Below are 27,887 nucleotides of genomic sequence, written 5' to 3'. Positions count from 1 at the left end.
CTGACAGCTGAGTCGGCTCGCGGCCTCCCGCCCCCTCGGTGCCCGGCCCCGACCCTGGCCTGGCCTGCCCCGGAGCCATGAGCCCCGGGCTGCTGCTGCTGCTCGGCAGCGCCGTCCTGGTCGCCTTCGGCCTCTGCTGCACCTTCGTGCACCGCGCTCGCAGCCGCTACGAGCACATCCCCGGGCCGCCGCGGCCCAGGTGAGCGGGGGGTGGGGGCGGGGGCCTGGATGGGGCGCTCGAATGGGGGGGCCGGGGGACCGCGTCCAAGCCGGCGTCGGGGCCGGGGGTCCAGCCTAGCGGTTGCGCGTGGCCTCTTGGAGACGGCGGCCGGGAGAGGGGCGCTAACTATTCTTAGTAACAAATTACTCACAGCCGCAGCAGCTGCTCGGCGCCCACCGCGCTCTGCTGGGCCCCACAAACGTGATGGCAGCGACAACCCTGTTAGGTAGGCGCTATTGTTACCCCATCGTTCAGACGAGGAGACTGAGGCGCGCAGAGGCAAAGTCACCTGCCCAAGGTCACACAGTTGGTAAGCCTAGATTTAAGCCCGGGTCAGCCCTGGATCTAAAGTGGGCACTCTTAACTTTGAGACTTGGAACGGGGTCACTCAACCTGGATTGGAACACACTCGACTTTGGTCACATTCCCCTTTGTATTTCTGTCCTGGTTTATCCTTTTTGTCTTCTCCTTAGTACTTCCATTCCATCGTTGTCCCCCACCCCCACCCAACTTACCTTCCCCCCTACCCCCGCCCCAGCAACAGAAGCTTACCTTTCTGAAGCTTAAACCAAATGTGTCATTTCTCCGCTTCAAACGCTTTCCTCACTTTAGAAGGAAATCTAATTCTAGATTAAGTCCACTCTGTGGCCAGCAAGGCCCCCGCTGAGCTCTCAGAACCCACTCTGTCCTGTTCTCATCCCCCCCTTGCTTGCTCACTGCTGTCCCCAGTCTTTCTGCAACACCCCTCCTGCAGCTCCAGGGTCTTGCTGTTCCCCATTCACCCTGTGTGAAGCCCACCTAGCCCCAAACTCCTTAAGGGGCCATCACCCCTGAAGTTACCTTCTGTTCACTTGTTGACTGTCTCTTCACCTGTTGACTGTGTCTGTCTCCCCCCTTTAGAATGTGAGCCCCGGGAGGGCAGGGAAGCTGTGTGTTCGCTTGTGTATCCCCAGCACCTGGCACATTGCAGATGCTCAATAAATATTTGTTGAATGAATGAATAAACAATGGTATTAGACATACTTTTTAAAACCTCAGGACATGAACATTCTGGAAGGTGCCCTCCTCCAGCCCAAGCCAAATGACCTGGCCTTGGAAGCCTGAATCCATGGTTGGTGGGTTTGGGAAAGATCCTGTGGCTGGTGACATAGGGAGGTGATTGTTCTCCCTGCTGGCTCTCTGTCTTCCCAGGTGCCCTTGCCCACCTTGGGGTCTTCCTTTTCCCATGCTTAGCAGCTCTGTCTTCCACGCCACCTAGATGGTTCTTCCCCTCACCTCCCAGGCTTGGTTTCAGTGCTAACTCCTCAGGGAGGTCCCACCTGCTTCCATGCCTGAATATATCATGTTCATTTTGTAAACTCTGTGTAATTGTAAGAGTTGGGTAATTGTGCAACCTCTTGTTAAGTGTCTGTCTTTCCCATAGGCCTGTGTCTGTCTGTTCACGGCTGTGTCCCGGACATCTGGCACAGCAGCAGCTGGCACATGCATAGTAGACCCTCGATAAACAGTGATTCAAAGTGGTTGGTGGAAATCGCCTACCAGTTCTGTTCGGTACACTGTCACCCTTCCAACTTTTCACATCAGCCATCAACAGCCTGGGATTGAAGGAGCTGTGTGCTCGTTCTGCTGGGTCTCATCATGACTTGGTCTTCTTGTAAACCCACGTGCTTCAAGCACTGCAGACCTGGTCTAGTCTCTTTGTCTGCAGAAGGCAGACCTTAAATCAAGACCCCTTCTGCCCCTCGCCCATATCTTTTTTTTTTTAAGTTGCACTTTAAAAACAAAATCATGCCATACAATTTACCCTTTTAAAGTGTACAATCAGTGCTTTTTGGTATGGTGACAGAGTTGTTCAGTTTAACCACTGGTTCCAGAACATTTCCATCACCCTAAATAGAAACCCAGTACCCATTAGTTGTCACCCCTCATCTCCCCCTGCCCCTCACCCCCCAGCCCTAGGCAACCACTAATCTGTTTTCTGTCTCTAGATTTGTCTGTTTTGCACATTGCATATAAATGGAATCAAACACTATGTGGCCTTCTGTGGCTGGCTTCTTTCATTGACCATCATGTTTTCCAGGTTCATCCATGTAGTAGTATGTGTCTGCATTTCTTCCCTTTTATGCCTGAATTCTCCCCCAAACCCTACACTGCAGAATCTACGTGTGACCTACAGGTGCGTGTGGGTGGGTGGAGGAGTGGGAGGAGGTTAATTATATAATACTTAATTATATAATTAAATATAATTATAGTTGGGCTCTTTATTCTAAGGAGGTGAACTGAATGCTGCATATGCAAAAAGATTTGGGATTAACAGTTGTTTGGTGGTCACATATAAAACTGCACTAAGCGAAAGTTCTGGAACTTCTTCTAGCACAGATCAGAGGCTTGGGTGTTCAAAGCCTGGATCCTCAAACCATAATTGGCAACATCATGGTTGGCAAAGAAGTGTACGTGTCGAGTCTCTAGTAGTAATATTTGCCCCTCAGTGCTTCTAGGCTTTGCCAACTTTCAGGAAGTATCCCTCTGCCTTACAAGGGGCAGCTGCCATGCTCCCCTACCCACACCCATCCTCCTCCTTATTCAGCAGGAGTCACCAGGATGCCCCCTCCTCCAGGATGCCCTCCTGGAGTTCCCCACAAACAACATCCTACTGCAATCATCCGTGTAGCAGCTGAAAACCCAGACCCCACGTTTGGATCCCACACAAACACTTGTGGTTTCTTCATTTCTCTCTCACTGCTCTCCATTTCCTCATCAGCCCCCACTCTCCTGGTAGCGTGGGATGAACGTAAACTTGACAACAAAAAAGCCTCTCTCTTCCGTTTTTATTTATTTTGGAATAAGTTTTTCAAGTGTGGCTCCTGGGTGGCACCAGCTTCCTCCTCCCATTTCCACTTGCCAAGTTGCCCGAGGTGGGGTCTGTTCAACAAATTGCCCGCTGGCTCCCGGCGATGGTGGTGACCCCTTGCCGGCTCCGTTGGGTGGCGCATCCAGAGGACTTTGGCTGCCCCGCTGAGCGCTCACCACCCCGTTCCACTGGCACCAGGCACAGTCATGGCCCCTCACCCTCGCTCCTGGCAGCGGCCCACCCCTCAGCCATTGTGTGGGCTCCCTTCCTCCCTGTGGCTGGCCTCGCAGTGGGCTCTCCAGATGACCTCTGCTTCTTTACCATCCAAGACTTTCTCTGCCCTCAGGAAACCTTGGATTGCCACTGTGCCAACCACAGCGTTATGGGAAACGGCTCGTGCTACCGACTGGGCGAAGGGAGGGGGATTTTCACCCTCTTCTCTCTCCCTTGGCTGCTCTGCCGTATCCAGTCTACCAACAGGGGCTTGCTTCTGTCAGGCCCCCAGCCCAGTCCCAGTATTCTACCAATGGGAATTCTGTCATCCCTTACCTGTTTATTTCCGACACCTGGTTTTCCCGCTTTGCCTTTGCCTCCCCAGCGCCCCCTGCAGGAACTGGAAGGAACGGGTTTTAATTCCCTTTCTTGCCTGGCCCTGGGGACCCCACGCCAATCTGTCCCCTGGGCCTTCTTGAGGTGGACTCACCTTCTTCCCCAAATGGCAGTGGGCCCCAGTGTTTATGGTGGAGGCTCTCAGACAGGCCTGGGAGGGTCAGGGGGGGTCTAGATTCTGTTCTCACTCAGGTGATTCAAAACAGAGCATTCTCCCAAAACATGCAGCTATGGGGAGTGACCATGGATACTAGATTATTCCGGAAATACAGCCAGTCATGTGTGATGTCCGTGGTCCGTCTTTCTACGGGTGGAGCAGTGTAAGTTCAAGGCCGTCACCCCGAGCGGCCTTCAGCTGCCCTGCGGCCACACTGCACTTCCTTCCTCATGCGTTTGCCCACCCACTCTCGAAGTGTTCTTGCTTCTATTCAGTCCCTGCCACCTCCCCCTCCATCCCCACTCTCAGCCTTTATTCTTGCCTCCCACTTCCCCGAGTAAAGGGAACAGCCTGGGAGAACTTCCCTGCAGGGCTGTATGGCCACAGCTGCCCCCTTCCCTGCCCCGGGCCCACATGCCCTTCGCAGTGGGACCTCAGAGCTTGTGGCCAAGGAGAGCCGTCCCCTCCGTTCAGCAACTCTGGCCCCAGCAGCGCCCCCCCCCATCAGTTTCCCTCATCTTCTGCATCATTCCCATTTTTATATAACATGTTGCAAAAAAGAAAAAAAAACACCACCCGTCTCTTCCCTTCCCATTCCTTCCAACTGCCGCCCCCTGGCTCTGCACCCCCTCAGCAACCCCCTGAGAAGCCTGCCTATCTTTGGGCCCCCATTCCTCCTTCCCCTCCTCTTTTGGGCCCGCCACCCCATTGGGCTCTGGCACCCACCTCTCTGCCCACCCTGCTTTGGCCAAAGTCCCAGTGACCTCCCCGTAGCTCCATGCACAATAGTGCTTCAGTCCTGGTCTTGCCTGGCCCAGGGCAGCCTGGGGGAGTGCCTGTCCCTCCCCTGTCCTGCTCTCTGCAGGCTTCCCACTCCACTCCCCCCTGCTGGCCTCCGGCCTCCCCAGTGTCTCCTGCTCAGTCTCCCTGGCTGGTGGTCCCTTTGCTGCCTGACCGCCTGGCAGAGTCCTTGGGTCTCTTCTCTGTCTACACTCATCCCTTTGTGGTCTGATCCAGTTGCTGGGCTGTAAGAGCTGCCTCTCTGCTGAGGACCGTCACACTCACATCTGTAGCCTGGCTTCAAGCATGGACTCACCTGCTTCCCTTAGTAGCTTTCCCCCGCAAACCTAACAGGTTCAAAGCCAAATTCCTAATTCAATCCACTTGTCCCAGGTTGGTCCCCAGAAGCTGATCCTGAGACAAGATTGGAAATGTAAGTGGTTTATGGGGGATGATCACAGGGGGAATTGGGGATTGGTTAGAGAGAGGAAGTCAGAAAGCCAATAAAGCAAGTCACCTCTGGGAGCAACTGAGGTGCAAACCCCCTGGGGAGCTCTGGGAGCTTACCCCCACCCAGGTGGAGGCCACAGGGTCATTGCTGGAGGCTGCTCTGGGGGTGTTGAGCTGGAACTTCTGTCCCACCCTTCCTGCAGGCAGAGCCGGGAGCCCCAGGCGGAGTCTCCGTGCTGGCCCTCACATATTGCCTGCCTGCATGGACAAGGGCAGCGGTGGGCACAGTGGGGTCTGCTGCCCCCCATCAGCTCCTTCTCAGTCCTCCTTGCCTTAGTAAATGGCAGCCCCATTCATCCTTCTGACACTCAGCCCAGGAGACTTGGGTCAGCCTTGACACCCCTCTCACACCCACACCCACAGCAAGTCCGCTAGAAACCAGGCTTCTCAACGACACTGGTCTGAGCCCTATCCCCTTTCACAGCCCCTCGCTGGTGCCCCTGCCTCCATTCCTGCCCCCCACCCATCCCGTTTACTCTCAGCACCGCTGCTGTGAGAGCGAGCCATTGAAAACCCATCAGACCGCCTCTGCTCTGCTCAAAACCCTCCGCGGTCCCCGTTTCAAGGTCAAAACAAAAGTTTTGACAACAGTCCACAAGGCTATTGGTGATCTGCCCCCTACCTCGGGGAACCTATCTTGTATCACATCTCCCTCAAGCACTCTACTCCAGCCTCAACACCTGCTCCCTGTTCCTTGAACTTACCAAGCACACTCCTACCTCAGGACATTTGCACCTGCTATTCCCTTTGCCTGCAATGCTCTTTCCCCAGATACCTGGGCAGCCAAGTCCCTCACTTATGGCAGTTCACATGTTACCTTCTCAGAGGGACATTTCCTGACCTTCCTGTAGAAAATGGCAACCCTCCTCCTATCCCCACCCCCACCTCTGATTACCTACCCCTCTGCTTTTTCTCCCATCTCTCTTCAACTTCATGTTTACTTACCTCTTTGTTTATTTGCTGTCTATCTCCCTCCAGGAGAAGGTGAATTCTCTGATGCAGAAAACCCCACCCGCAGTTTTGTCACCCACTCTAGATGGTGTAGTCAGTGAGCTTGTCTGGAATAAGTCATGCAGGGGAGAGGAAGAACCTTAAAAGCTGCCACAAGCCAGACAGACTTGTTCATACTCTGGTGATCACACCAGACTTAAACACACACACTGCAGACTTAGCATCACCAAACAATCCCCTGGTGAGAAGGACTTTGGGGTGACCTGTCCCAGCCATGCAGTGGTGGGCAGATGACCGCCTCTGTGCCCTCTGCTGCCCCACCTATAAGACAGGTTAACAACAGACCTATCTCCAGGCGGTGGGGGTAGGTCAGATGGAATGAGGTGTAGAATGGTACCCAGCACGTAGTCAGTATTCAGCAGATGTCTCAGGGTCATTGCACACAATATTCTTCTTCACTTTCCGCATGCCAGCCTCCGGCCTCTGCACCAGGGAGATGGTCTCATTCTTCTCCATCCCCCCTCTATGGAGACTTCTGGAGCTGGCCAGACCTGGGTTTGCATTCTGCCTGCCTGCCTTCTTACCGCCGGGTGCCCCTGAGCCAGCACCATACCTCCTCGTGCCTCAGTCCTCCCATCTGCGAAGTGGGCCTAATAACGCTAACCTCATGGGGTCCTGTGGGGGAAGGGGGCACTCTTTAATGGTGACTTCTGGTGGTCTTAACGTTTCCCATTTCTCCTAGTTTCCTTCTAGGACACCTCCCCGACTTTTGGAAAAAGGATGAGGTTTGTGGCCGTGTGCTCCAAGATGTGTTTTTGGATTGGTGGGTCCTAGTTGTCATTTGTTACCCTTACTCCAGCCCAGGTCCCTCGTGGGGTACCCCCTCCGCCCCCACACCCCAGGCCAGCACATCCACCCCTCCATCCCCGGCCAGGTCACTGCCACGCCCAAAGTTCCTCCCCTGGGTGGAGAGGCAGAAGAGGCTGGTTCAGAAGGCAAGCTCTGCCTGTCGCCAGCTGTGTGACCCGAGACCAGCCATCAGGAACTCTGAGCCTCAGTTTCTCCCTCTGTAAGCTCGGTGGGGGGTAGGACTCGGTAACAGTCCGCATATGCGGTGGTGCTTTACTCCTGCCAAAGCATCTTCAAAGACACGATCTGGCTTGATTCCCAGCAAAGGAGGAGTGTAGGAACCCTGTTTCATAGATGTGGAAACTGAGACCCACTGGGGGGTGTGACTCAGGCCCTGGGATGGGACACCCTGACCCTCCTGCTGGGTGGTGATGATAATATTCACATCTCCCAGGGCTAACAGACTGCTTTGGGTCATTTTGGTTTCCAGGGCTAAGAAGTACGGGCCCGTCGTGCGAGTCAACGTCTTCCACAAAACCTCGGTCATCGTCACGAGCCCTGAGTCGGTCAAGGTAGGAAGCAGAGTGGATTCCATGGGGGGGAGGCCCTTCCCTTCCCTGGTTGGGGGCATGAAACTCGGCCCCAGGGACTGTACGAGAAATGTCCTGAAGGCACCAGCGTTTGGGCTGGTTTCCCAAGGATCCAGAAATGAATGGCATCTTTTTCTCTGACCACCCACCATTTGGGAGTGTGGCTCAGGTGTGCACGCACATTAAGCTCGTTAACCTCGCTCAGCCTTCGTTCCTTCATCTTCAAGGTAGGATCATAACCCCGCTGTGTCCGGGCTATCATGAGAATTAAAGATCAATTGATTCATTTCACAAATATTTATATAAACAAATATTTGTTTACAAATAAAGGGGCAAAAGATACTTAAACATGCACTTCTTTATATACTTCATAATTATTAACCCATTTAATCCTCACAGCGGGGAAAGACCCCACCAGCCTCCATATTAGAGATGAGGAAATGGACAGGGAGCTCGGATCGGTCTGTACCATGTACAGGATGGTGCTGCCACGTGGGCACGAAGAATGGTCATCAGATCATTTACCTTGGATTTGGCCGAACTGGGCTCAGGTGTGGTGGCTCTGCCATCACTCTGGGCCTCCGTTTCCTCATCTGTACAATAGGGATGATGCCTCCCGGACAGGTGGTTGTCCGCATGGAGCTGAAATAACGTGTGTGAGCCACCTAGCCTGTGCCTGGCACACAGCAATTGCCCAATAAGTGATGGTGCTTCTGTTCTCACAGCAGGTACTCAGCAGACATGCAGGGTGATTCTTGGCAGGCGAGGGAGAAAATGCAACTTAGGGTCCAGATCAGGAGAAAAGCTGAACAGCCATTGTGTCTCTAACACAATGCTAAAAATCATTTTTTTAGGGTGCCTGGGTGGCTGAGTCGGTTGAGTGTCTGCCTTTGGCTCAGGTCATGATCGCAGGGTCCTGGGATCGAGCCCCACGTTGGGCTCTGTGCTCAGCGGGGAGCCTGCTTCTTGCTCTCCCTCTGCCCCCGCTCCCTGCTCATGCTCTCTCTGTCTCAAATAAATAAATAAATAAATAAATAAATAAATAAATAAATATCTTTAAAAAATAAAAATAAAAACCATCAAAAAAAAGTTTAAAGAAAGGGGGGTAATCAGAAGGGGGAATGAAGCATGAGAGACTATGGACTCTGAGAAACAAACTGAGGGCTTCAGGGGGAGGGGGGTGGGGGAATGGGATAGACTGGTGATGCGTAGTAAGGAGGGCACGTATTGCATGGTGCACTGGGTGTTATACGCAACTAATGAATCATCAAACTTTACATCAGAAACCAGGGATGTACTGTATGGTGACTAACGTAATATAATAAAAAAACATTAAAAAAAGTTTAATTTCAATATAGACACAGTTTAAGATTTTTAAAGCATGCTACCAAAAACCGTATACAAAGAACTTCAGACGTTCAATGAGAAAAGTTGAGCCATATATGTTAATATGATGAATTAATATTCAAGTGTTAAACCAACCTTGCATTCCTAGTCATGATACAATTTGCTCATCTTTTGCTAAGAATTTTTGTTTCTATATTTACTCTTTTCTTATAACGCCTTTGTCTGGTTTGGGGATCTGTTTAACAGACCTTGTAAGATGAATCAGGAAATGTCCCCTCTCCTCTGTTCTCTGAGAGAGTTTGTATGGGGTAGTGTTATTTCTTCCTTGAATGTTTGGTAGGACTCATCAGTGAAGCCACCTGGGCCTGGCATTTTCTTTGAAGGAAGTGCTTTTTGTTTTGTTTTAATTACTCACTTTCTTTAATTGATTTATGGCTATTCCAATTTTCTGTTTTTCTTAGGTTTGGTAATTCGTGTCTTTCAAGGCATTTGACTATTTCATCTAATTGTTAAAATTATTGGTATAAAGTTGTCCATAATATTTATTGATTAACTTTTTCATGTCTATTGGCTCTGTGGTGATACCCCTTCTTTCATTCCTGCAAACAGTAATTTGGGTTTCCTCTTATTTTCTTAATCAGGCTAGCAAAAGGTTCACCAATTTTATTTATCTTTTCAAAGAACCAGCTTTGGGTTTTATTGGATTTCTCCATTGTCCATTTTCTGTTTTCTTGATTTCTGCTCTTTATTATTTCCTTCTTTACTCACTTTGGATTTAATTTGTTCTTGTGCAAATTTTTTAAGGTCGGAGTTTAGAAACTTGATTTTATATCTTGCTTCCTTTCTAATATAAGCACTTACAGCCATATATCTCCATATATTTCATTTATCTACAGATATCTCTATATATCTCCATATAGCTCATACATAGCACAAATGTAACATACATTTCAATATGTTGTGCTTTTATTTTCATGTGGTTCAAAACAGTTTCTAACTTCCCTTGTGATTTCTTCTTTGACTCGTGGATTATTTAGATATATGTTATTCAATTTCTAAATATTATGGTATTTCCAAATATCTTTTGTTATTGATTTCTAGTTTAATTCCATGAGGTCAGAGAAAATACTCTTCATGATTTCAATCTGCCTCAATGAACTGAAGTTTATTTTATGACCTAGCATATGGTTTATCTTGGTGAATGTTTATGAGCACTTAAAAAGAAGGTATATTCGGTGATAGTTGAATGGAATGTTTTAGAAATGTCAGTTAGGAGAAGTTGGTTGATAGTGTTAGTTGAATCTTCTAAATCCTCACTAGTTTTCTGTATAGTTGTTCCAGCAATTACTTGGAGAGGAATGTCAAACTCTGACCACAATCATGGGTTTTTCTATTTCTGCTTTTGGTTCTATTGATTTTGCTTCATATATTTTGAAGTTCTATTATGAGGCATGCTCACATTGAGGATTAATATGTCTCTGTGATGAATTGACGCCTTTATCTTAAAAATGTCCCCCTTTATCCTTGGTAATATTCCACTTCTTGAAGGACATTTTGTCTAGTATTAATGTTGCTACTGCAGCTGTCTTCTGCTTAGTGTGGCATGCTATATCTTTTGCCATTCTTTTACTTTTAACCCATCTGGGTTTTTATATTTAAAGTGGGTTTCATATAGATAGCATATAGTTGGGTCTTGCTGTTTTACAGTTTGACAATCTCTGCCTTTTAATTGGAGGGTTTAGATTACTTATATTTAATGTAATTATTGATGTGGTAAGGTTTAAATCAACCATGCTGTTATTTGTTCTCTGTCCTTTCTGTTGTTTGTTCCCCTCTCCTTATTTCCTGCCTTCTTTTGGATTGAGTATGTTTTAGTATTCCATTTTATCTCCACCATTTGCTTATTGGCTTTCTTTCTTTCTCTCTTAGTGGTTGTCCTAAGACTTATAGTATACTCTTTAACTTACATCTTATACTTACATCTTACAACTTATACTCTTAACTTACAAATAATATACTACTTCATCTCTTGTCTACTTTTAAGATTTTCTCTTTATCACTGGTGTCAGAAATTTGATTACGATCTGCCTTGGTGTACTTTTCTTTTTGTTAATGCTCCATAGGAGTCTTTGAACTTCTTGGATATGCGGGTTCCTTGAGCGTATTTGCCATATTTGTAATAAGTGTGTTAAAGTTCCTTTCTGCAAACTCCATCATCTCTGTTATTTCTGGTCCTGCTTGTAGGTAGATTTTTCTGCTTTTTGGAGTGTCTAGTGATTTCACGTTGGACCCTGGACATTGTGAGTTATATATTGTTGGGTGCTCACTTTTGTTTCATTCCTTTAGAGGGTGCTGGAATTCATTCTGGCAGACGGTAAAGTTACGTGTGGATCAGTTTGATCCTTTCCAGGTTTGCTTTAAGGCTTTTGTGGAGTTGGGCTAGGGTCGACTTTTGCTCTAGAGCTAGTTTAGCCCCACAACTAAGGAGTGACTCTTCTGGGGACCACATAAAAGCCTTCTGTTTGAGGTTTAACTCTGGCCAGTGGGAACTTGAACAGTTCTTGGCCTGTGTAAGCTCTGAGAATTGTTCAGCCTGTAGTTACTCAGTAATTCTTTTCCCAGAAGTTGTCTTTAACTCAGTCTTGTGTTAACTGTATGCATGCACAGGTTGGTGTCCATCCAAAGATGTAGGGATCCCTATGCAGATTGCTGCACAGGAACTCTTTCTATGAATAGCTCCCTCCCCTCGGGTTCTCTGCCCTACAAATTGTAGTCTCCTCTGGCCTGTCGGGACTCTGATTTCGGTCTCATCAATTTGGAAAGCCTGCTGAGCTATACGTTAGTTTTATCTTTTAGTTCCTTTATCCTGAAATAGCAGAAAGCTGGAGTAATATTAGGTCGTAGGGCTCACATTTTTTTTTCCTTTTCCTTCTCTTAGGATTCACAATCCTGCACTTCTTGTTGTCTAGTGTCTGAAAACAGACATTTCATGCATTTTGCCTGTTTTTTTTTTTTTTAAATTGCTTATGGCAGGAGGGCAAGTCCCCAGCAGTTAACCCTTAATGTGCAGAAGATTGCTGTCAGTGTGGACAATCAGTGAAGGCAGTGAAGGTGCTGAGGGTGCCCCATGCACCCCTCATGTCCCAGAACCTAGCTCACTGGGCCTTCAAAGGATCCCCAGCCCCAGGGACAGCAGGCATGGGGACCCCCGACTATGGGGACACCTGATTGGAGCCTGTATTGAGGCTGCTGTGCCTCAGTATGGGGACTCCTCAGTTTAGGTTGGGAGGATTGGCACAGACCTTGGACTATTTAGGGATGTTTGAGAAGGACCTGGGAGGTGGGTCTTTATTGTCATAGGGACGGAACCTGCAGAAGTGGGTAGTGATGGAAGTTGGTTTATAAATGACAGTGCTGGGTGGGAGTGGGGTTCTCAGGATATGGCTCATGATCCAAAGTCAGCCATTTTGAGGGTTTCTTTTCAGCTGAAAAATTTCTACTAGACCCCTGGGCTCAGCTCCCAGATACCAGCAGCCCCTGGATTAATGTAGAGTAGAGATACCATCTTGCTGGTTCCCAGTGTCCACAGGATAAAGCTCAGTGTACCATAAGGCAGACCTCTGGGATCCAGCACACCCCCCCCTGCTACTCCTCCCCTCTTCTCACTCTGCCTGAAGGCAGCATGTGGCCTGGGCTTCCCCTCCTTGGATCACAGCCTTCGCTTTCCTCTCTCCCACAGCAAATTGCCTGGATTCAAATCCTACCTCCACCGTTCACTGTGTGTGTGACCTCAGGCATTTTAAATCTCAGTTTCTTCATCATATGTAAGATGAGCATAAAAATAGCACCCACGGCTTAGGGCTGACTGGGCACTAAGTGGGCTATCGGATGCTGATGTGCACTTGACATTTATGGAGCACCTGCTGGGTCTCAGTGTTCTGACTGTTCACACAGAGCAAATTTACTCTTCACAGCAACTTTCCCAGGCAGGCAGTCTTCTCCTGTGAGGTGAGGAAGCTGAGGGCAGAGGAGATGAGTAACTTGCCTGTGGTCATAAAGTTAGCAAGTGGTGGAGCGAAGATGCTGAGACTGGATCCAAATTCAAGCCAGCTGACTCCACAGCCTGAGCTGCTAACCTCTTGACTATACTGGCTCAATAGCTGTCAGCTAATGTTATTATTGCTACCATCCAGCTTGTGGTAAGGCAAGTTGATCCTTCCTCCAGGAAGCCTTCTTTGACTTCCATGGCTGGGTTGGCACTAACAATACTGAATCTGTGCCAAGTGTCTCTCCTGTGTCCCAGAAGCCCTCCCTCTGGGCTTCTCCCCTTCCCGGCTCTGGTTTCAGAGCAGCACCTGCCTTTTCTTGTTCTCGCTGCTTTGGAGTGAGGTCCATGCGTGGGCATTGGAGTGAGGACCCCCCACCGTACCACTCCAGCTGGGTGGCCACAGCAATATCATTTGGTCGCTCTGTGCCCTGCTTTCCTCATCCCCAAACAAGATGATATTGCTCGAAGACGGGGCTTCCAGAGGGTTAGGTGAGACTGTGCTGGAGGAAGTGCTCACGCCACAGCTGGGACTCAGTTAATGGTGACTCTTGGGGCATGGTTTCATAAGAGTCCAGAAAACTGCTGAGTCCTTTGCAGCCTCTCAGGGATGCACGAGCTCATGTTGGCTTTTTGGGGATGTTTAGAAATTCCTGATGTCCACCAAGTACAACAAGGACTCCAAGATGTACCACGCAATCCAGACTGTGTTTGGTGAGAGGTAAGGCATGAGGAGGGGCTGGGGGAGAGGCCGGGAAAGCCTCTGGTGATGGACAGAGGGCCACGGGGCTGAGGGCATTGGGCATAGCATGAAGGCCTGAGCCCTGGCTACCAGGCACGAAACAGGTGCCCCAGAAATGGTGGCCATGGCTGTTGTCATTGTCACCTTCCTTCTCCTCTTTCCCTTCTGGATAGCAGGTGGGCGGGTGGGGGGTTGCCAGGGTGAGGGACACGGTCACCCCATTTCTTATTTACTTTTTATCATGGTAAAGTTCACAAAAGTCATCGTTTTAACCATGTTGGAGTTAAAATTCAGTGGCATTTGGTCCATTCACAATATGGTATAACCATCACCACTGTGTAGTTCCAGAACATTTCCATCATCCCAAAAGGTGACCCTGTCCCCATAAAGCCATCAGTCCCCCTTCCCGCCCTGTTTCTCACATCAGACACTTGTCTCCCACAGACTGTTCGGCCAAGGCTTGGTGTCCGAATGTGACTATGAGCGCTGGCACAAACAGCGCAGGGTCATGGACCTGGCCTTCAGCCGCAGGTGAGTGTATTCAAGATGGGGGCCTTGGGAAGGAGGGTGGGTTTCAGGAGAGGGAGCCTCCCCCCAGCTGAAGGGAGAGAGGAGGGGGCATTAGTAGTCAGAGAGAGAGAGCAAGGCAGGCTGCCAGGGACACGGGGCTGAACATCCAGGGCTGAGTGACAGTGATGCCTGGGGGTGGGGGTCTCTCCTCCTCACTCCTCCTCTGGGCTTCTCGTTTTCCTTATTATAGCTCTCACTTTTGGTCACACTTTATGTTTTAAATAACTCTCATTGAGGTATGGTTTCCATACCATGCAATTCATCCCTTACAGTTGAGTGGGTTTTAGAATATTCACAAGATTGTACGACCATCACCACAGTCCATTCTAGAATACTTTTGTCACCCCCAAAAGCAGGTGCTCCCCATTTCCCCTCGGTGGTCTCAGCACCTGGCAACCACTAATCTACTTTCTGCCTTTGTGTTTTTCGTATTCTAGACATTTCTAACAAATGGAATCCTACAGCATTTCTTTTGTGCCTGGCTTCTTTCACTTAGCATAAGGCTTTTGAGGTTCATCTGTGCCAAAGCGTGTTTAGGACTTCCTTTTTTTTATTATCAAGTGAAATTCCATTGTTTTGGACATACCACATTTCGCTTATCCATTCATCAGTTGATAGGCATTTGAGTTGTTTCCAATTTCTTGGCTCTTTCAACGGATGCTGTTTCCCCAGTTCCTTGGTCAGCTTGATGGAAACGTTCAACGAGAAAGCCGAGCAGCTGGTGGAGATTCTGGAAGCCAAGGCAGATGGGCAGACGCCGGTGTCCATGCAGGATATGCTGACATGCACCACCATGGACATCCTGGCCAAGGTGATGGGAGGCTGGTGGGTCGTGGGAGTGGGGTCCGACACGGGTCAGAGGGCTGCTGTTCTCTCCCTCTTCCCTTTCCTTGCATTCCCCCACCCTCCTCCTCCTCCTCCACACATCAGCCCTTTCTCTGCATGGGGAGCTTCATATCTCCTTGAATATTCAACACAAACTCGTACGAAGTGATAGCTACTAACTCATTCTCTGGGAATGGGCCCTGAGAGGTGTGGGGACTGGCCTGTGTCTGGTCAGTAGAAGAACCTGGACTGGATCTCAGGTCTGCTTGCCTCCCAGCCCAAAGCCTACCTCCCCTCAGCCCCTGCCCTGGGTCTGGCTTGGCTCTGCCCCCTGGCAGGCTCAGCAGTGACCCCCTACCCCACTCCAGGCAGCTGGAGTGTAGACACAGTGGGTGATGGATCGTGTCACTCAGTGATTCCCTGGGAGGCTGGGTATAGAAGGGACACCAAGGAAAGCTGCATTTCTGGGCAAATGCATCTTGTCAAGGAAGGAAGCCAAGGTTTGTGGAGTGGCTACTATGTGCTATGTAGTCCTCACCACATCCCACGGGGTTGAACTCATCACGGGTCATTGTGAGGAGTTGATGACAGGATGCACGTAAAGCCTTAGGCCAGGGCCTGGGTCTCTAGCTGAGCAGTGCCAGGTTCTGCCCTGGGTCTGCAAGTCTTCCCACCCCCCAGGGATGACCTCGCCCTTCTCTCCCGCCCCCAGGCAGCTTTTGGCATGGAGACAGGCATGCTGCTGGGTGCCCAGAAGCCTCTGTCCCGGAAGGTGAAACTGATCTTGGAGGGGATTACCGCATCTCGCAACACTCTGGCTAAGGTACTGCCTCCGCACCCTTCCGGTGACCAGCCACCAGGGCTGGCGTGGTCCTAATTTGCTGGAGCACCTTCTCCAGGGACCTTTCTTCGGAATGGTTTTTGAGCTCTGGTATGACCGAAGTGACTTCAGGATTTGCAGACATCACCAAAAGTAGAGACTCAAAATCAAAGTGGTTTAAGTAAATGAGTAGTTAATCTTTCTCTCATGTAAAATCATCCCGAAGCAGGCAATCTAGGATGGCTGTGAGAGCGCCACAATGTCAGATGTTCCTGGAATTTTTTGTCTTTCTGTTCCACCGTCTCCAGCACATCACCTCATTGTTATAAGATGGCTGCTGCAACTCCAGCTATTACCTCCTTGTTCCAGGCATGAAGGAGGAAGAAGGGAGAAAGGTGGTACTTGAGTTGATCCTCAGACAGATGCCCAGGGCCTCTTCCTGTTCTTTGGGACTTCAGCCTCTGAGCTTGGGGTCCCCTGATGCCACCCCATCTTTTCTGCAGTTGATTCCACCTCACTCCCCTCTGGCTGTGGTTTCCTCCTTCCTCGCAGTCCTAGCCACCTCCATTCTTCAGGGATCCCTTCTTATTTTCCAGGCATCTTTCCCATTGTATCTAGGGATTTGGTACAGGAAGGGGAAGCTGATGCTTGGGCTCTGGCTGCCATGTTGATCAAGTCTCCTTGGCTGCTTTATCTTTTCTAGAATTTTCTCGCAATTTTCCCACCTCCCAGCTTGCCAGGGCTGCTGTGGGTTTCTAAAGTGGTTTGGGAGTCGGGGGAGAGGGAGAGGCTGACGTGCGCTCGGTTGGCGTCCTGAGTGGGAGCTCTTGTTCAGTTTATGCCAGGGAAATGGAAGCAGCTCCGCGAGATCCGGGAGAGCATTCGCTTTCTGCGCCAGGTTGGCAAGGACTGGGTGCAGCGCCGCCGGGAGGCCCTGAAGAGGGGGGAGGACGTCCCTGCCGACATCCTCACACAGATCCTCAAAGGTTTGAGGGCTCCCACATGGGCCTTGAGAGGGCCGGGCAGCAGGGGTGCCCCATCATGCTGGCTGATCACGCTCAATTCCGGGTGTCTCTATCCGGCTTCCAGCCAGAAGGGCATTGCTTCTTTGCTGAGCCGTGGGGCGAGGGAGCGAGGGGGTGAGTGTAGCTGATGTCTGCAGCCTGCCCTGAGACCCTCCTTGTCTTTCAGCTGAAGAGGGGGCCCAGGATGATGAGATCCTGCTGGACAACTTCGTCACCTTCTTCATTGCTGGTTCGTAGCTCCAGGGGAGGCTAAGGCCCTGGGCTTTGCAGAAACGGTGGGAACCAGGCATCCCCTCGACCCTGACTCTGGGCGATTTTTCAGGCTGTCTGCGCAGAGTTCTGCTGCAGAAGTGAGGGGCTGGGATAGGGGAGCAGAAGGCCTCTCTCTGCTCAGGGAGGTCCAGGAGGCCTTCTCGGTGGCCGCTGACCTGGTGATGGAGCTGGCCATTGAGAGGGGTCGTGAAGCTGCCTTTTTGGGCTCAGGAGAGCTTGGCCATGTGAACTCAAGGCTCCGCCCCACTCAGAATTTGTGGGGAGGCCTTCATTAGACCAGCATGAAAAGATGTGCCGGGCAACTTCATTCCTTTGCTCATCAAATATTTTTTTAGAAGATTTTACTTATTTATTTGAGAGAGAGAGAGAGAGAGCACAAGCCGGGGGAGTAGCAGAGGGAGAAGGAGAAGCAGGCTCCCCACTGAGCAGGGAGCCTGATGAGGAACTCGATCCCAGGACCCTGAGATCATGACCAGAGCTGAAGGCAGACACTTAACCGACTGAGCCGCCCAGGCGCCCCCAGAAGGAGCTTTTAGGGTGTAAAAATCAGATGCATGGAGGCAAATGCCATTTACTGGACCACACTGGCCGGCACAGGGGGTCAGCAGGTGGGCAGCCTGTCTCCTTCTTACCTGTACATGCAGCTTGGTGGCAGGGGGCAGAAGTGAGGACCTGAACTGCCACCAGGGTCTCAGGCTCAGGGTCTCAGAGGCGGGAGGGCCGGGCCAGCAGCAGCCTGGTAGCCCCATGTAGAGCTGCTGCTCTCCTTTCCTGCAGGCCATGAGACCTCTGCCAATCATTTGGCATTCACGGTGATGGAGCTGTCCCGCCAGCCTGAGATCTTGGCAAGGTATGGAATGGAGAGACTTGCTGGGGGAGTAGTGGCTCCCCTTGAAGCTGGTGAAGGGATTGTCTGATGTCTTGTTCCTAGAAGACAACCAGCTCCAGCCTCCCACAGCTGAGTCTCCTCCAGTGTGTCCTGCTTCTCTTCACCCCAGGGCCTTTGTACATGCCAGTCCCTCTTCTAGAAGCTCCTCTCCTTGCTTTTCTCTTAGAGAACTCCCTGTCCGGCCCTATAGAAGCCTTCTCACAACCCTAAAGTAGCCATTCTGTGATTTCCTCTCCTAGGTTCCTCCCAGCTCATGAATGCATTTTTCTCCTGGGACGGTTTGCTTTGAGCCTTCTATTTCAGTCATGAAACTAGAAGCTCCAAAAAAGCAGGGACCGTGGCTCTTTCCCTCCCCACGCTGTGCTCAGTGCCTGGCCACGGGCTGACACTGAGAACTGAACAGAACTCCAGCTCAGCATTGAGGAAGGGCTTATTCTCGGCTGGCGAGACAAAGAGGGTACCCAGGAGATGGCGTTTGAGCTGGGCCATTGGTTTCCTTAAATACAAACGGGTTCCCTCGAGGACCGTTGCACAGACCAACTGCGCCAATGTGAAAGCACTGTGAAAAACCCCACAGGCTTGGGGGTGGGAGCTCTGGAGGTGGGGAAATCCTTGATTACAGCTGCTAATCGGCAGCGTCCAAGGGCAGATGTGAACGATTGCTTGTGAGTATAAAATGGTTGGTTGGGGTTTTAAATATATCTATAATACTAATATGTTCTTTATAAAAATTTGGAAAAAGCAGGAAAGTTATAATAATAATAATAATAATAATAATAAAATAATAATTCTACTCACTGTGCCCCACCCCCTGGAGGCAGTTCACATTAACTAGTGAATTTCACCGTGTGTTTTATCACATCACCCCACATTATTTATTGTAAACTCTTCTCCCAAATCCACTCTTTTTTATATTGTGGATATATACACACACACATGCATGCATAAAATTTGCCATTTTAATCATTTTTAAGGGCATAGTTCAGTGGCTTTAAGCACATTCCCATTGCTGTGCTGCACCACAGCATTTCCAGAACTTTCTCATCATTGCAACTGACAGTGTCCCCAGTAAACATTAGCTTCCCAACCCCCTCAACCACTTACTCTCTGTCTCTCTGAATTTAACTCCTCTAGGGACCTCATATAGGAATCACACAGTAATTGACCTTTTTGTCTGGCTTATCTCACTTAATATAAAGTCTTTAAGGTCCATCCATGTTTTAGCAGGTGTCAGAATGTCCCTCCTTTTTAAAACTGAATAATAGTCCATCGTATGGATAGACCACATATTTTTTTAAAGATTTTATTCACTTATTTGAGAGAGAGAGAGAGAGAGAGAGAGGGAGAGGGAGAAGGAGCAGGGGGAGGGGCAGAGGAAGAGGGAGAAGCAGACTCCTCACTGAGCAGGGAGCCTGACATGCGGCTCGATCCTGGGAACCCCAGGGTCAAGACTTGAGCTGAAGGCAGATGCTTAGATGACTGAGCCACCCAGGCCCCCCATGAACAGACCACATTTTGTTGATCCATTCATCTGGTGATGGACACTGGGGTTGCTTCCGCCCTTTGGCTACTGTGAATAATGCTGCTACGAACTTGGGTGTACAAGTATCTACGCGACCCTACTTTCCATCTGGGGGCGCATACACCCAGAGGGGAATTGCTGGAGTATATGGTAATTCTACATTTCATGTTATGAGGAAGCACCATCCTATTTTCCATATACACCTGCACCAGGTTACATTCCCACCGGCAGTGCACAGGGTTCCGACCGCTCCACGTCCTGGCTAACGCTTGGTCTTTGCTGCCTTTCTCATGGGTGTGAAGTGGTCCAAATCCACTTTTGGTGCTGCACAGTCTTCCAACCGTGCCCATCATATGGCTTACTCAGCCAGCATCCCTGCACTGCTCACGCTCGTGCCAGCTGTCGGCTGCTGTGAGCCAGGCTGAGCCCGGCTGCGCGGTGGTGCGTTTATTGTCTGCAGCCTGTTCCAAGCAGCAAGCACGAAGAAGGGGTGTTGTAAGGCCCCGGAACAGAACTGCCAACCGCTGGGGCAGCTCGGTTTGGGACGTGGTGGTTCCTGGACGTCTTCAACAATGGGGCGGGCTGTGCGTGCGTGCATACGTGCGTGCGTGCATACGTGCGTGCGTGCATACGTGCGTGCGTGCATACGTGCGTGCGTGCATACGTGCGTGCATACGTGCGTGCATACGTGCGTGCATACGTGCGTGCATACGTGCGTGCGTGCATACGTGCGTGCGTGCATACGTGCGTGCGTGCATACGTGCGTGCGTGCATACGTGCGGTGGGGAGTCGCAGGAGGGTCACTTCTCACTCCCCTCCATCCCACCTTCCTAAAACTAGTAGGGGGCGACCTATGCTTGGGGACCAGCTTGTCTTTATCTGCCCCAACAGGCTGCAGGCGGAGGTGGACGAGGTCATCGGTTCTAAGAGGCACCTTGACTGTGACGACCTGGGGAGACTGCAGTACCTGTCCCAGGTGTGGGGGCGGGAGAGAAGCTTCTGGGCACATGTGGGTGGTGCGTCAAGCCAGGCCTGCTGCCCCCCTGAACCCTTCCATATGGGTGTTCTCTAAATTCACTGCGCGTGAGAACGTCCCAGGAGATTTAAAAAAAAAAGTTCCCACGACCAGCTGCCCCAGACCAATGACATCAGAGTCACTGGGGCAGGACAGGGGTGGGGCAGGAGGGGCAGCAGCCGTTGTAAGGGCTTCCAGGTGATTCCAGTGCAGGGTCCAGGTGGGGAAGCAGCCCTTGATGGAATGGCGCTGTTTGCACTCGCCCGCGAGGCCGGGCTGCCAGCGGGGCCGGGCACTTCCAGGAACCTCAAGCCGGCCACCAGGGGCCGGACTCAGCGGCCCCCTGCCCTCCCCAACGAAGCAGCTGGAGGCCTGGCTTGAGCTGGGGGAGGGCTCCTCTGGGATGGTAGTGCCCTGGTTCAGAAGGAGCCCTGGGTCCTGGTCCGGCTCTGGCATGGTAGGTCTGCACAGTTCTCTTCTCCTTTTGGGCCTCAGTTTCTCCTTCTGTGATGGGAGGGGTTGGACAAGAAGATGAGGCTAACTTTGTGGGAGTCTGGGACCCAGTCCTGGACGTGGGTGCGCATTCAGCACTGAGTGGGAGCAAAGATGGGTGTTGGGCACGTTCTGGGGGGATCGTCTGACTTCTTGTCTCCCCACGTGGCTTCTGTAGGTTCTCAAAGAGTCGCTGAGGCTGTACCCACCAGCATGGGGCACCTTTCGCCTGCTAGAGGAGGAGACCTTGATTGACGGAGTCAGAGTGCCCGGCAACACCCCGCTCCTGGTGTGTGGGGGCCCTCCCTCCCCACCCCCAGGGTGACCAAGCTCTGAGGTCGGGATGTCCGTGGCCCCATTGTCACCACTGGGGGTTTCTCATTCAAGTTGCACTATAACCCCTTTCACACTGTCCGGCGTAAGGTTACAGTGGATTCTGGAAGGGAGGCACCCCTGTTTACGTCTGAGGACACTGAGGCTCAGAGAGGTTAGGTCACTTTCCTGAGGTCACATAGCCATCCAGGGGCAGATACGAGATGTACCCGGTTTCACAACTGACCCCAGTCTGTCCAATTCCCTCTCTCTCCCCTTCATAGCCCCTTCTCCCACGGAGGGTGACTTTCCCTCTTTCTTTCTTTCTTTCTTTTCTTTCTTTTCTTTCTTTTCTTTCTTTTCTTTCTTTCTCTTAGTGCAAGAGTGCAAGTGGAGGGGTGGGGAAGGTCAGAAGCAGAGGGAGAGAAGAATCTTAAGCAGTCTCCATGCTGAGCATGGAGCCCAAGCGGGGCTCGATCTCTGAGATCATGACCTGAGCCGAAATCAAGATTTGGACGCTTAACCCACTGAGCCACCGGGCACCCCTACTTGTTTCTTTGTTTACACACGCATTCATTTATTCCCTCATCAGGCATCCCTTCATGCACAGTGACGTCCCGGAAACCCACCCCAAAACTAGAGATGTGTCACTGTCGTCTTCCCTCCAGAAGCAATCACTGTGCTGAATTTTGTGCTTGTCATCACCTCGCCTGTTCGTGTGTGTGTGCCCACACGGTAGTATGTCCCGGGATTGCTTTGTGACTGCGGGCCCTCAGGTCACTGCTGTATCATATTCTGCTGTGTGTAGACCACCACCCCGTTCTCGATCCTGGGTCAGCGGGCATCTGAGAGGTGCCCAGTTTCCTGCTCTCCTGAGCGCCACTGCTGCTGTTCCTGCCTGCGTGACTGGTGGACGGTGCAGGGATGGGGAGGTGGGGGGAGAGCTGGGGTGTGGGATAGCTGAATGGCCAACTTGGTAAACCAGCGCCAAAGTGTTTTCCAGAGCACCTGTGCCAACCTTGATGCCCTCTAACATGGTTCCTTATTCTCCCCAACACCTAGAATGGCCCAGCTTCTTATTTTTTGCCAGTGGAATAAATGCAAGGAAGGTACTTCCCTGGGGTCTTGATTTGCACTTTCCTGGTTACTAGTGAGGCTCGCAGCCCTATGCTACTTTTCTTCTTCTGGGCTGTCTCATCGCTATGCAGAGCTCTCTTGAGAAATTCTTGTTAATCCTTTGTCAGGTATGTGTGTTGCAAATGTCATCTTTAGATTTGTGGCTTCTCGTTGTTAAGGCGTTTTCAATGATCTGAAGTTCTTGATTTTGTAGGGGTCCCTTCTCTTGTTTTGTCTTAGGGACCCCCTCCCTCTGCCCCCATCTTGAGGTCAGCTTAGACGCTTACATTGTCTTCTAACAATTTCACATTCTTCTTTTGCAAGTTAAGTTCCTATCTACCTGGAGTTGACTCTGTGTATCGTGTGAGATAGGGATCTGGTTTCGTTGCCTGGGGCTGCCAGAACAAAGCACCACAGACGGGGTGCTTAGCTGTGGAAATGTACTTTCTTACAGTTCTAGAGGCCGGGTGTCCAAGATCGAGGTGCCGGCAGGGTTGGTTTCTCCTGAGGCCTCTCTCCTTGGCTTGCAGTAGCCACCTTCCTGCTGTGTCCTCCCAAGACCTCTTCTGTGTGTGTCTGTCCTAATCTCTTCTTCTAAGGGCACCAGCCAGACTGGAGTCAGGCCCACCCTAATGACCTCATTATAACTTGATTATCTCTTTAAGGAGATGACCTCTGAAAACAGTCACATTCTGAGGTTAGGACTTTAACATAAGAATTTTAGGGGGACACAGTTCAGCCCATCGCATGATCCATTTCTATTTACAAAGGAAAGCGACATGCTTCTGGTCCTATGTATTAGGCAGCTCTCCCCCCTGCCCCCCCCCCCCCCCGCCCTTGCCCCAGCTCCCCAGGACTCTGCTACACTGGCCTTCAGCATGTATCAAGGCCTCCTGATGTGTGTTCTTTGTTCTGTTTATCTGCTTCTTCTTCTTTTTTTTTTTAATTAACACCCCTGCGCCAGTACCTGCTGCCTCAGTGACCGGTGGCGGTTTGCAGTCACCTTACGTCTGGCTGGGCAGGTGTATCGTCGTATGGGCCTTGAGTGGGCAGACCCCGGCTCCAGTGCCAGCCCTGCCCTGGCAGGCTGGGTCATCTCTGGGCCTCGGTGCCCTCCTTGTGAGATGGGAATGATGATACCTGAGTCACAGTTTACTGAGAAGAGTCAAAGAATAACGTACGTCACATGTGTGGCAAAAATCCCTGGCACGCAGTAGGTGCCCTTTGCTGACCTCAGACCCCTCCCTGCTTTATGCTCCCACTCACTTTTCAGAGTTTCGTGCCAGGCCCTCCCTTCTCCCTGGCTGCCCCGGACTCAGCACAGAGAACCAGGGGCATAGTGGGCTCAGGGAGCTCTTTTGTGCAAGAGTCGTGGGGCAGAGGTTGGGACCCAGGGCCCAAGTTATGGGAGGCCAGGGGCATGGAACATTAATCCCAGTAGGGAGGTGATGTAGCATGCGCTGAGAGGCTAGTGGGTGCCCGCAGCTCCTCTGCCTCACCCCTCTCCCCTACTCACCCCCCGCCCCGCACCCCAGATGCAAGCCTTGTGCCAAATAACAGCTCTCAGAGAGCTTGAGAAAGACGCTCTTGAAGCAGACCTGAGTTTGAATCTCAGTTTGGCCACTTACTTGCTGGGTGACTTCAGGCAAGTCATGAACCTTTCCCCGAGCCTCAGTTTTCTCATCTGTAAAATAGGGGTAGTTGTAGTCCCCCCACAGCACAGGGCCCAGCATGGAATGGTGCAGCAGCCAGCTGGCCCTTGTTGGCACACTGGGCTGTCCCCTTCCTTCCTGTCAGGTACTTTCCAGGAGCCAGTGGAGTCCCACACTGGCCCAGATGGGTGGGTGGAGTAGAGTGGGGGGTGGGCCACTCCACTGGGGGGCCGCGGCGGGTCGGGGAGGTGTGAGGGTGCTCACCTGTGGAATTAGAGACAAGTGGATCGTCTGCCCCGCAGTTCAGCACCTACGTCATGGGGCGTATGGACACGTACTTTGAGGACCCACTGACTTTCAACCCCGATCGCTTCAGCCCCAAAGCACCCAAGTAAGTCTCTCTTCAGCTGTGCATGTGGGAGAAGGATGGTCCAGGGAGCTCTGGTCTGAATCGCCTATGACCCCTGATCCCACAGAGCCTTCCAGATCACCGTGAGGGAGGTGTAATCCCCACTCTGCCCCCTTTTATGGAAAAGATATCACAGCTCAGAGAGGCTAGGTACCTTGTCCAAGGGCACACAGCCGGGAGCCTCAGAGCTGGGGTTTAAGGCCAGCTCAGACTGGTTTCAAGACCCATGCTCATAACCTGTCCCTTATACGGGCAGCCCTGTGACTCGGGCCAGGGACCGCACCTCCCCCCGCCTTGATGGTCCTATCTGAGAAATGGGAATCCTGATGGTTCTCTCTGAAGCTCGCTCTGGGGGTGAATGCCTGAATGTACAGTGGTGGGGGTGGCCAGGCTCCGGGGACAGACCACCTGCGTCAGACTCTGCCCAGACCCGGACATGTGACCGGCCGAACATAGAAGTGCCATAGGATCGTGAGCTCCTTGGTTCCTCCTTCTGTGAACTGAGGGTAATACCAGCTTCTTCTGGAAGGCTCCAGAAGAGGATAACATGAGAAAATGCTGATGCAGAGCCTGACGGAGCCAGCTGTTGATGTTTTCAGTGTGTGCAGAACCCAGCCCTGGCCCACAGCCATTCCTCAGCAAGGGATGGGTTTGTCACCGCGGCAGTGGAGCTGTGACAGGGCCGCTGCCTCCTGACACCTCTCTCCCTGCAGGCCGAGGTTCACCTACTTCCCCTTCTCTCTGGGACCCCGCTCCTGCATCGGGCAGCAGTTCGCTCAGGTAGGAGGCCAGGGCTGGGTTTTCTGCCCGGAGCTGACTTCAGGGGTGGTGTCTCATCCGGGCCCAGGAGGCATTTCAGAGCCCTGCTCTGGGACCCCTGGGCTGGCGGCCGGGGGCTGGGCCAGCCGGCCGCAGGGTTTGCGGCACATTCACGCGCCGTGCACTTCTGCACACAGATGGAGGTGAAGGTGGTCATGGCCAAGCTGCTGCAGAGGCTCGAGTTCCGGCTGGTGCCCGGGCAGCGTTATGGGCTGCAGGAGCAGGCCACGCTCAAGCCGCTGGACCCCGTGCTGTGCACTCTGCAGCCCCGGGGCTGGCAGCCCGCACCCCCGCCGCCCTGCTGAGCGGGCCTAGGGAGAATGGGACTCCTCGGGCAAGGGCGCTGCACCCACGCACCTCTGCAACCCCACTGCCACCCACCTCACTCCCCTACCCCCTTCCTCGGGGGCACCCTCCCCGCTGGCTCCCAGTGGGCCCCTTGCCGACCACCGTCTGCTTCACACCTCCCCCTCCCCCCAGAGCTCCCGGTCCACCGCTAACTCCATGCCCTTCCTGGACTGGCCCCTGCCTAACTCCCAGCTGCCACCCAGATGTGCTGTCTCTTACCCTGAACCCCTTTGCATAGGCCTCTCCCTCTGCCACACACCCTAATTCTTGCTCACTTCCTAAAACCCTCTTCAGGTGTCACCTCCTCCAGGAAGCCCTTCCTGCCACCCCCCGGCCGGGCCAGGGGCCCCTCCTCTGTGCTCCCTTGGTCACCTGTGCTACCTCTAACACCACACTGACCACACTGTATTGTGAGTGTCCTTTGATGTGACCGACCGCCCTGTCAGGCTGTGAGCGCCTCATGGGTGAGGTCTGTGTATGATTCGTCTCTGAGCCCCCCTGGGCCTGGCACAGAGTCGATGCTCAATAAATATGTGTTGACTGCATGAATGAATGGCCAGACCAGGCCAGAGCGCTCTAGCCTCAGTTGCTCGTCTGGTAAATGGGAGCGATGTTGAGGCCAGTGTAAGGGCTAATGCAGCTCTGGAAGCTGCCCCTTCAGATGCCCAGACATCTGGGGAGAAGACTGCCCACGTTACCAGCAGGGCTCTGCGTTTGTAGAAGCCCACTCCCTGTGTCGTATGCAAGACCATGTTCCTGTGTGTGGTGTGAGGTTGGAATTACAGACGGAGATTGAAGAGCTTGATTTGACGGGGTCCGGGGCCCTGGAGTCTGTGTGGTCTAGTCTACTCCCAACAAGGGTGCTGATGGCCCAGAGGGCCTCACATAGGCTAGAGCCCCTGGGACCTTTCTTGGGGACAGCTTGGTGAACTTGAGCACCTGGATGCCTGGCCTCGCACCTGCTGGCATCCTTCGTACCTTCTGGCACAATGCTTCCCCTCCTGACCAGGTTGGAGGAGGCCAGTGGGCCCAGCTCCAGGAGGTGAGACTGGACTCTCACAGTGGGTGAGGTGCGTGGGTGAAGACGTCATTCTTTCCTCCCCAGGGCCTACCCAGGTGGCCAAGGGGCATTAAATACTAGACTAGCCGTATCCTTTGGGCCCATCCGAGGAAAAGGACCCCCTCAGTTTCTCTTTCAGCACTTAGGAGCTTGTCTTCCTGCAGAGAAAACCAAATGCCCATGACCACTGCCTAGGGCACAGGACCCAGAGAGGGCCCCTCTCCACACCAGGGAGGATTTAGGCTGGCCCTTGCTTTACATCGGCTCCTCATTCCTTGTGCAGTCATGAACTGAGGGATCTTCCTATTTAGCAGAAGAGGAAACTGAGGCTCAGGGCAAGAAGTGACATGCTCAGTATAGATGGGTATATTGTCCCGGGGTGGAGCTAGGTCCCTGGCCCAGGTGGGTCATGGGGACTGGCACCAGTTGTCTGCCCTGGCCTCTGGGCAGAGGCTCCAGCCTCCAGGACGTCTCTGTAGCTGCAGACGCCTGCAGACGGAGAACACTCCTGCTCCCCTAGCCCTCTGCCCAAACTGAGCCCTGGGCGAGGCTCTTCTCAAGCTACACGCCCACCCTGTCCTTTTCCAGTTCCCTGTCTGGGGGCCCCCAGAACCTCCTGTGGCTCTGAGAATAGTGTGCCTGGGCTATGCCTCCAGCTGGCTGGCCAAACCCACCCTTGCTTGTCTCTGCTCAGCCCAGAAATGGCCCCTTCCCTCGGCCACCCAAATGCCACTGTCTCCTCTTGTCTTGTTCCTGGGCTCTCAGCCTTGCACTGTTTCCAGGGACCTGTCCTGCACAGCCCCTAGGCCCCACCCTCTGCAGCATCTCTGAGATTTCCCAGCCCCCCTGCAGCCCTCCAACAACCCCACAGCTGCCCCCATCCCACAAACCCTACAGCCCACACACACCCTCGGCATCCTCTACTATCCCCCCACACCAGTCACCCCACAGCAGCCCCCCAGTCTCCACCAGCATCCCTTGCTCATGCCCTGCTTCCTGGCATGGCTAGGCTTGGCCCCATAGGACAGAACTTCCTTCACTGTCCATCTAAAAGATCCACAGGCTACCGAGCCTCAGCATTCCAGGGGC

General features: G+C 52.2%; 1 protein-coding gene across 1 annotated transcript; it reads left to right on the top strand.

Moving 5' to 3' along the window:
* The first annotated feature begins 40 nt into the window (after positions 1 to 40).
* Positions 41 to 26,261, top strand: LOC113267281 (cholesterol 24-hydroxylase). The gene is made up of 15 exons (XM_026515324.4): positions 41 to 199; positions 6,821 to 6,901; positions 7,418 to 7,499; positions 13,557 to 13,630; positions 14,096 to 14,182; positions 14,894 to 15,032; positions 15,759 to 15,869; positions 16,702 to 16,852; positions 17,058 to 17,120; positions 17,942 to 18,014; positions 20,467 to 20,551; positions 21,261 to 21,371; positions 24,465 to 24,553; positions 25,285 to 25,351; positions 25,528 to 26,261. Exons 1-15 carry the CDS (start codon positions 78 to 80, stop codon positions 25,693 to 25,695), a joined length of 1,503 nt encoding a protein of 500 aa, XP_026371109.1. The 5' UTR covers positions 41 to 77; the 3' UTR covers positions 25,696 to 26,261.
* Positions 26,262 to 27,887: the final 1,626 nt, after the last annotated feature.

This window comes from Ursus arctos, unplaced genomic scaffold, assembly GCF_023065955.2.
Source record: "Ursus arctos isolate Adak ecotype North America unplaced genomic scaffold, UrsArc2.0 scaffold_25, whole genome shotgun sequence".
NCBI classification, from domain to species: Eukaryota; Metazoa; Chordata; class Mammalia; order Carnivora; family Ursidae; genus Ursus; species Ursus arctos.
This window is presented reverse-complemented; position numbering and strand designations above follow the sequence as displayed.

Bases quoted from the DNA above. Each gene is read 5' to 3' on its own strand.
- LOC113267281 (XM_026515324.4), top strand. From the start codon at position 78: ATGAGCCCCGGGCTGCTGCTGCTGCTCGGCAGCGCCGTCCTGGTCGCC. The intron at 15,033-15,758 runs GTGATGGGAGGC...TCCCGCCCCCAG, and splicing joins CCATGGACATCCTGGCCAAG to GCAGCTTTTGGCATGGAGAC. The intron at 24,554-25,284 runs GTAAGTCTCTCT...CTCTCCCTGCAG, and splicing joins TTCAGCCCCAAAGCACCCAA to GCCGAGGTTCACCTACTTCC.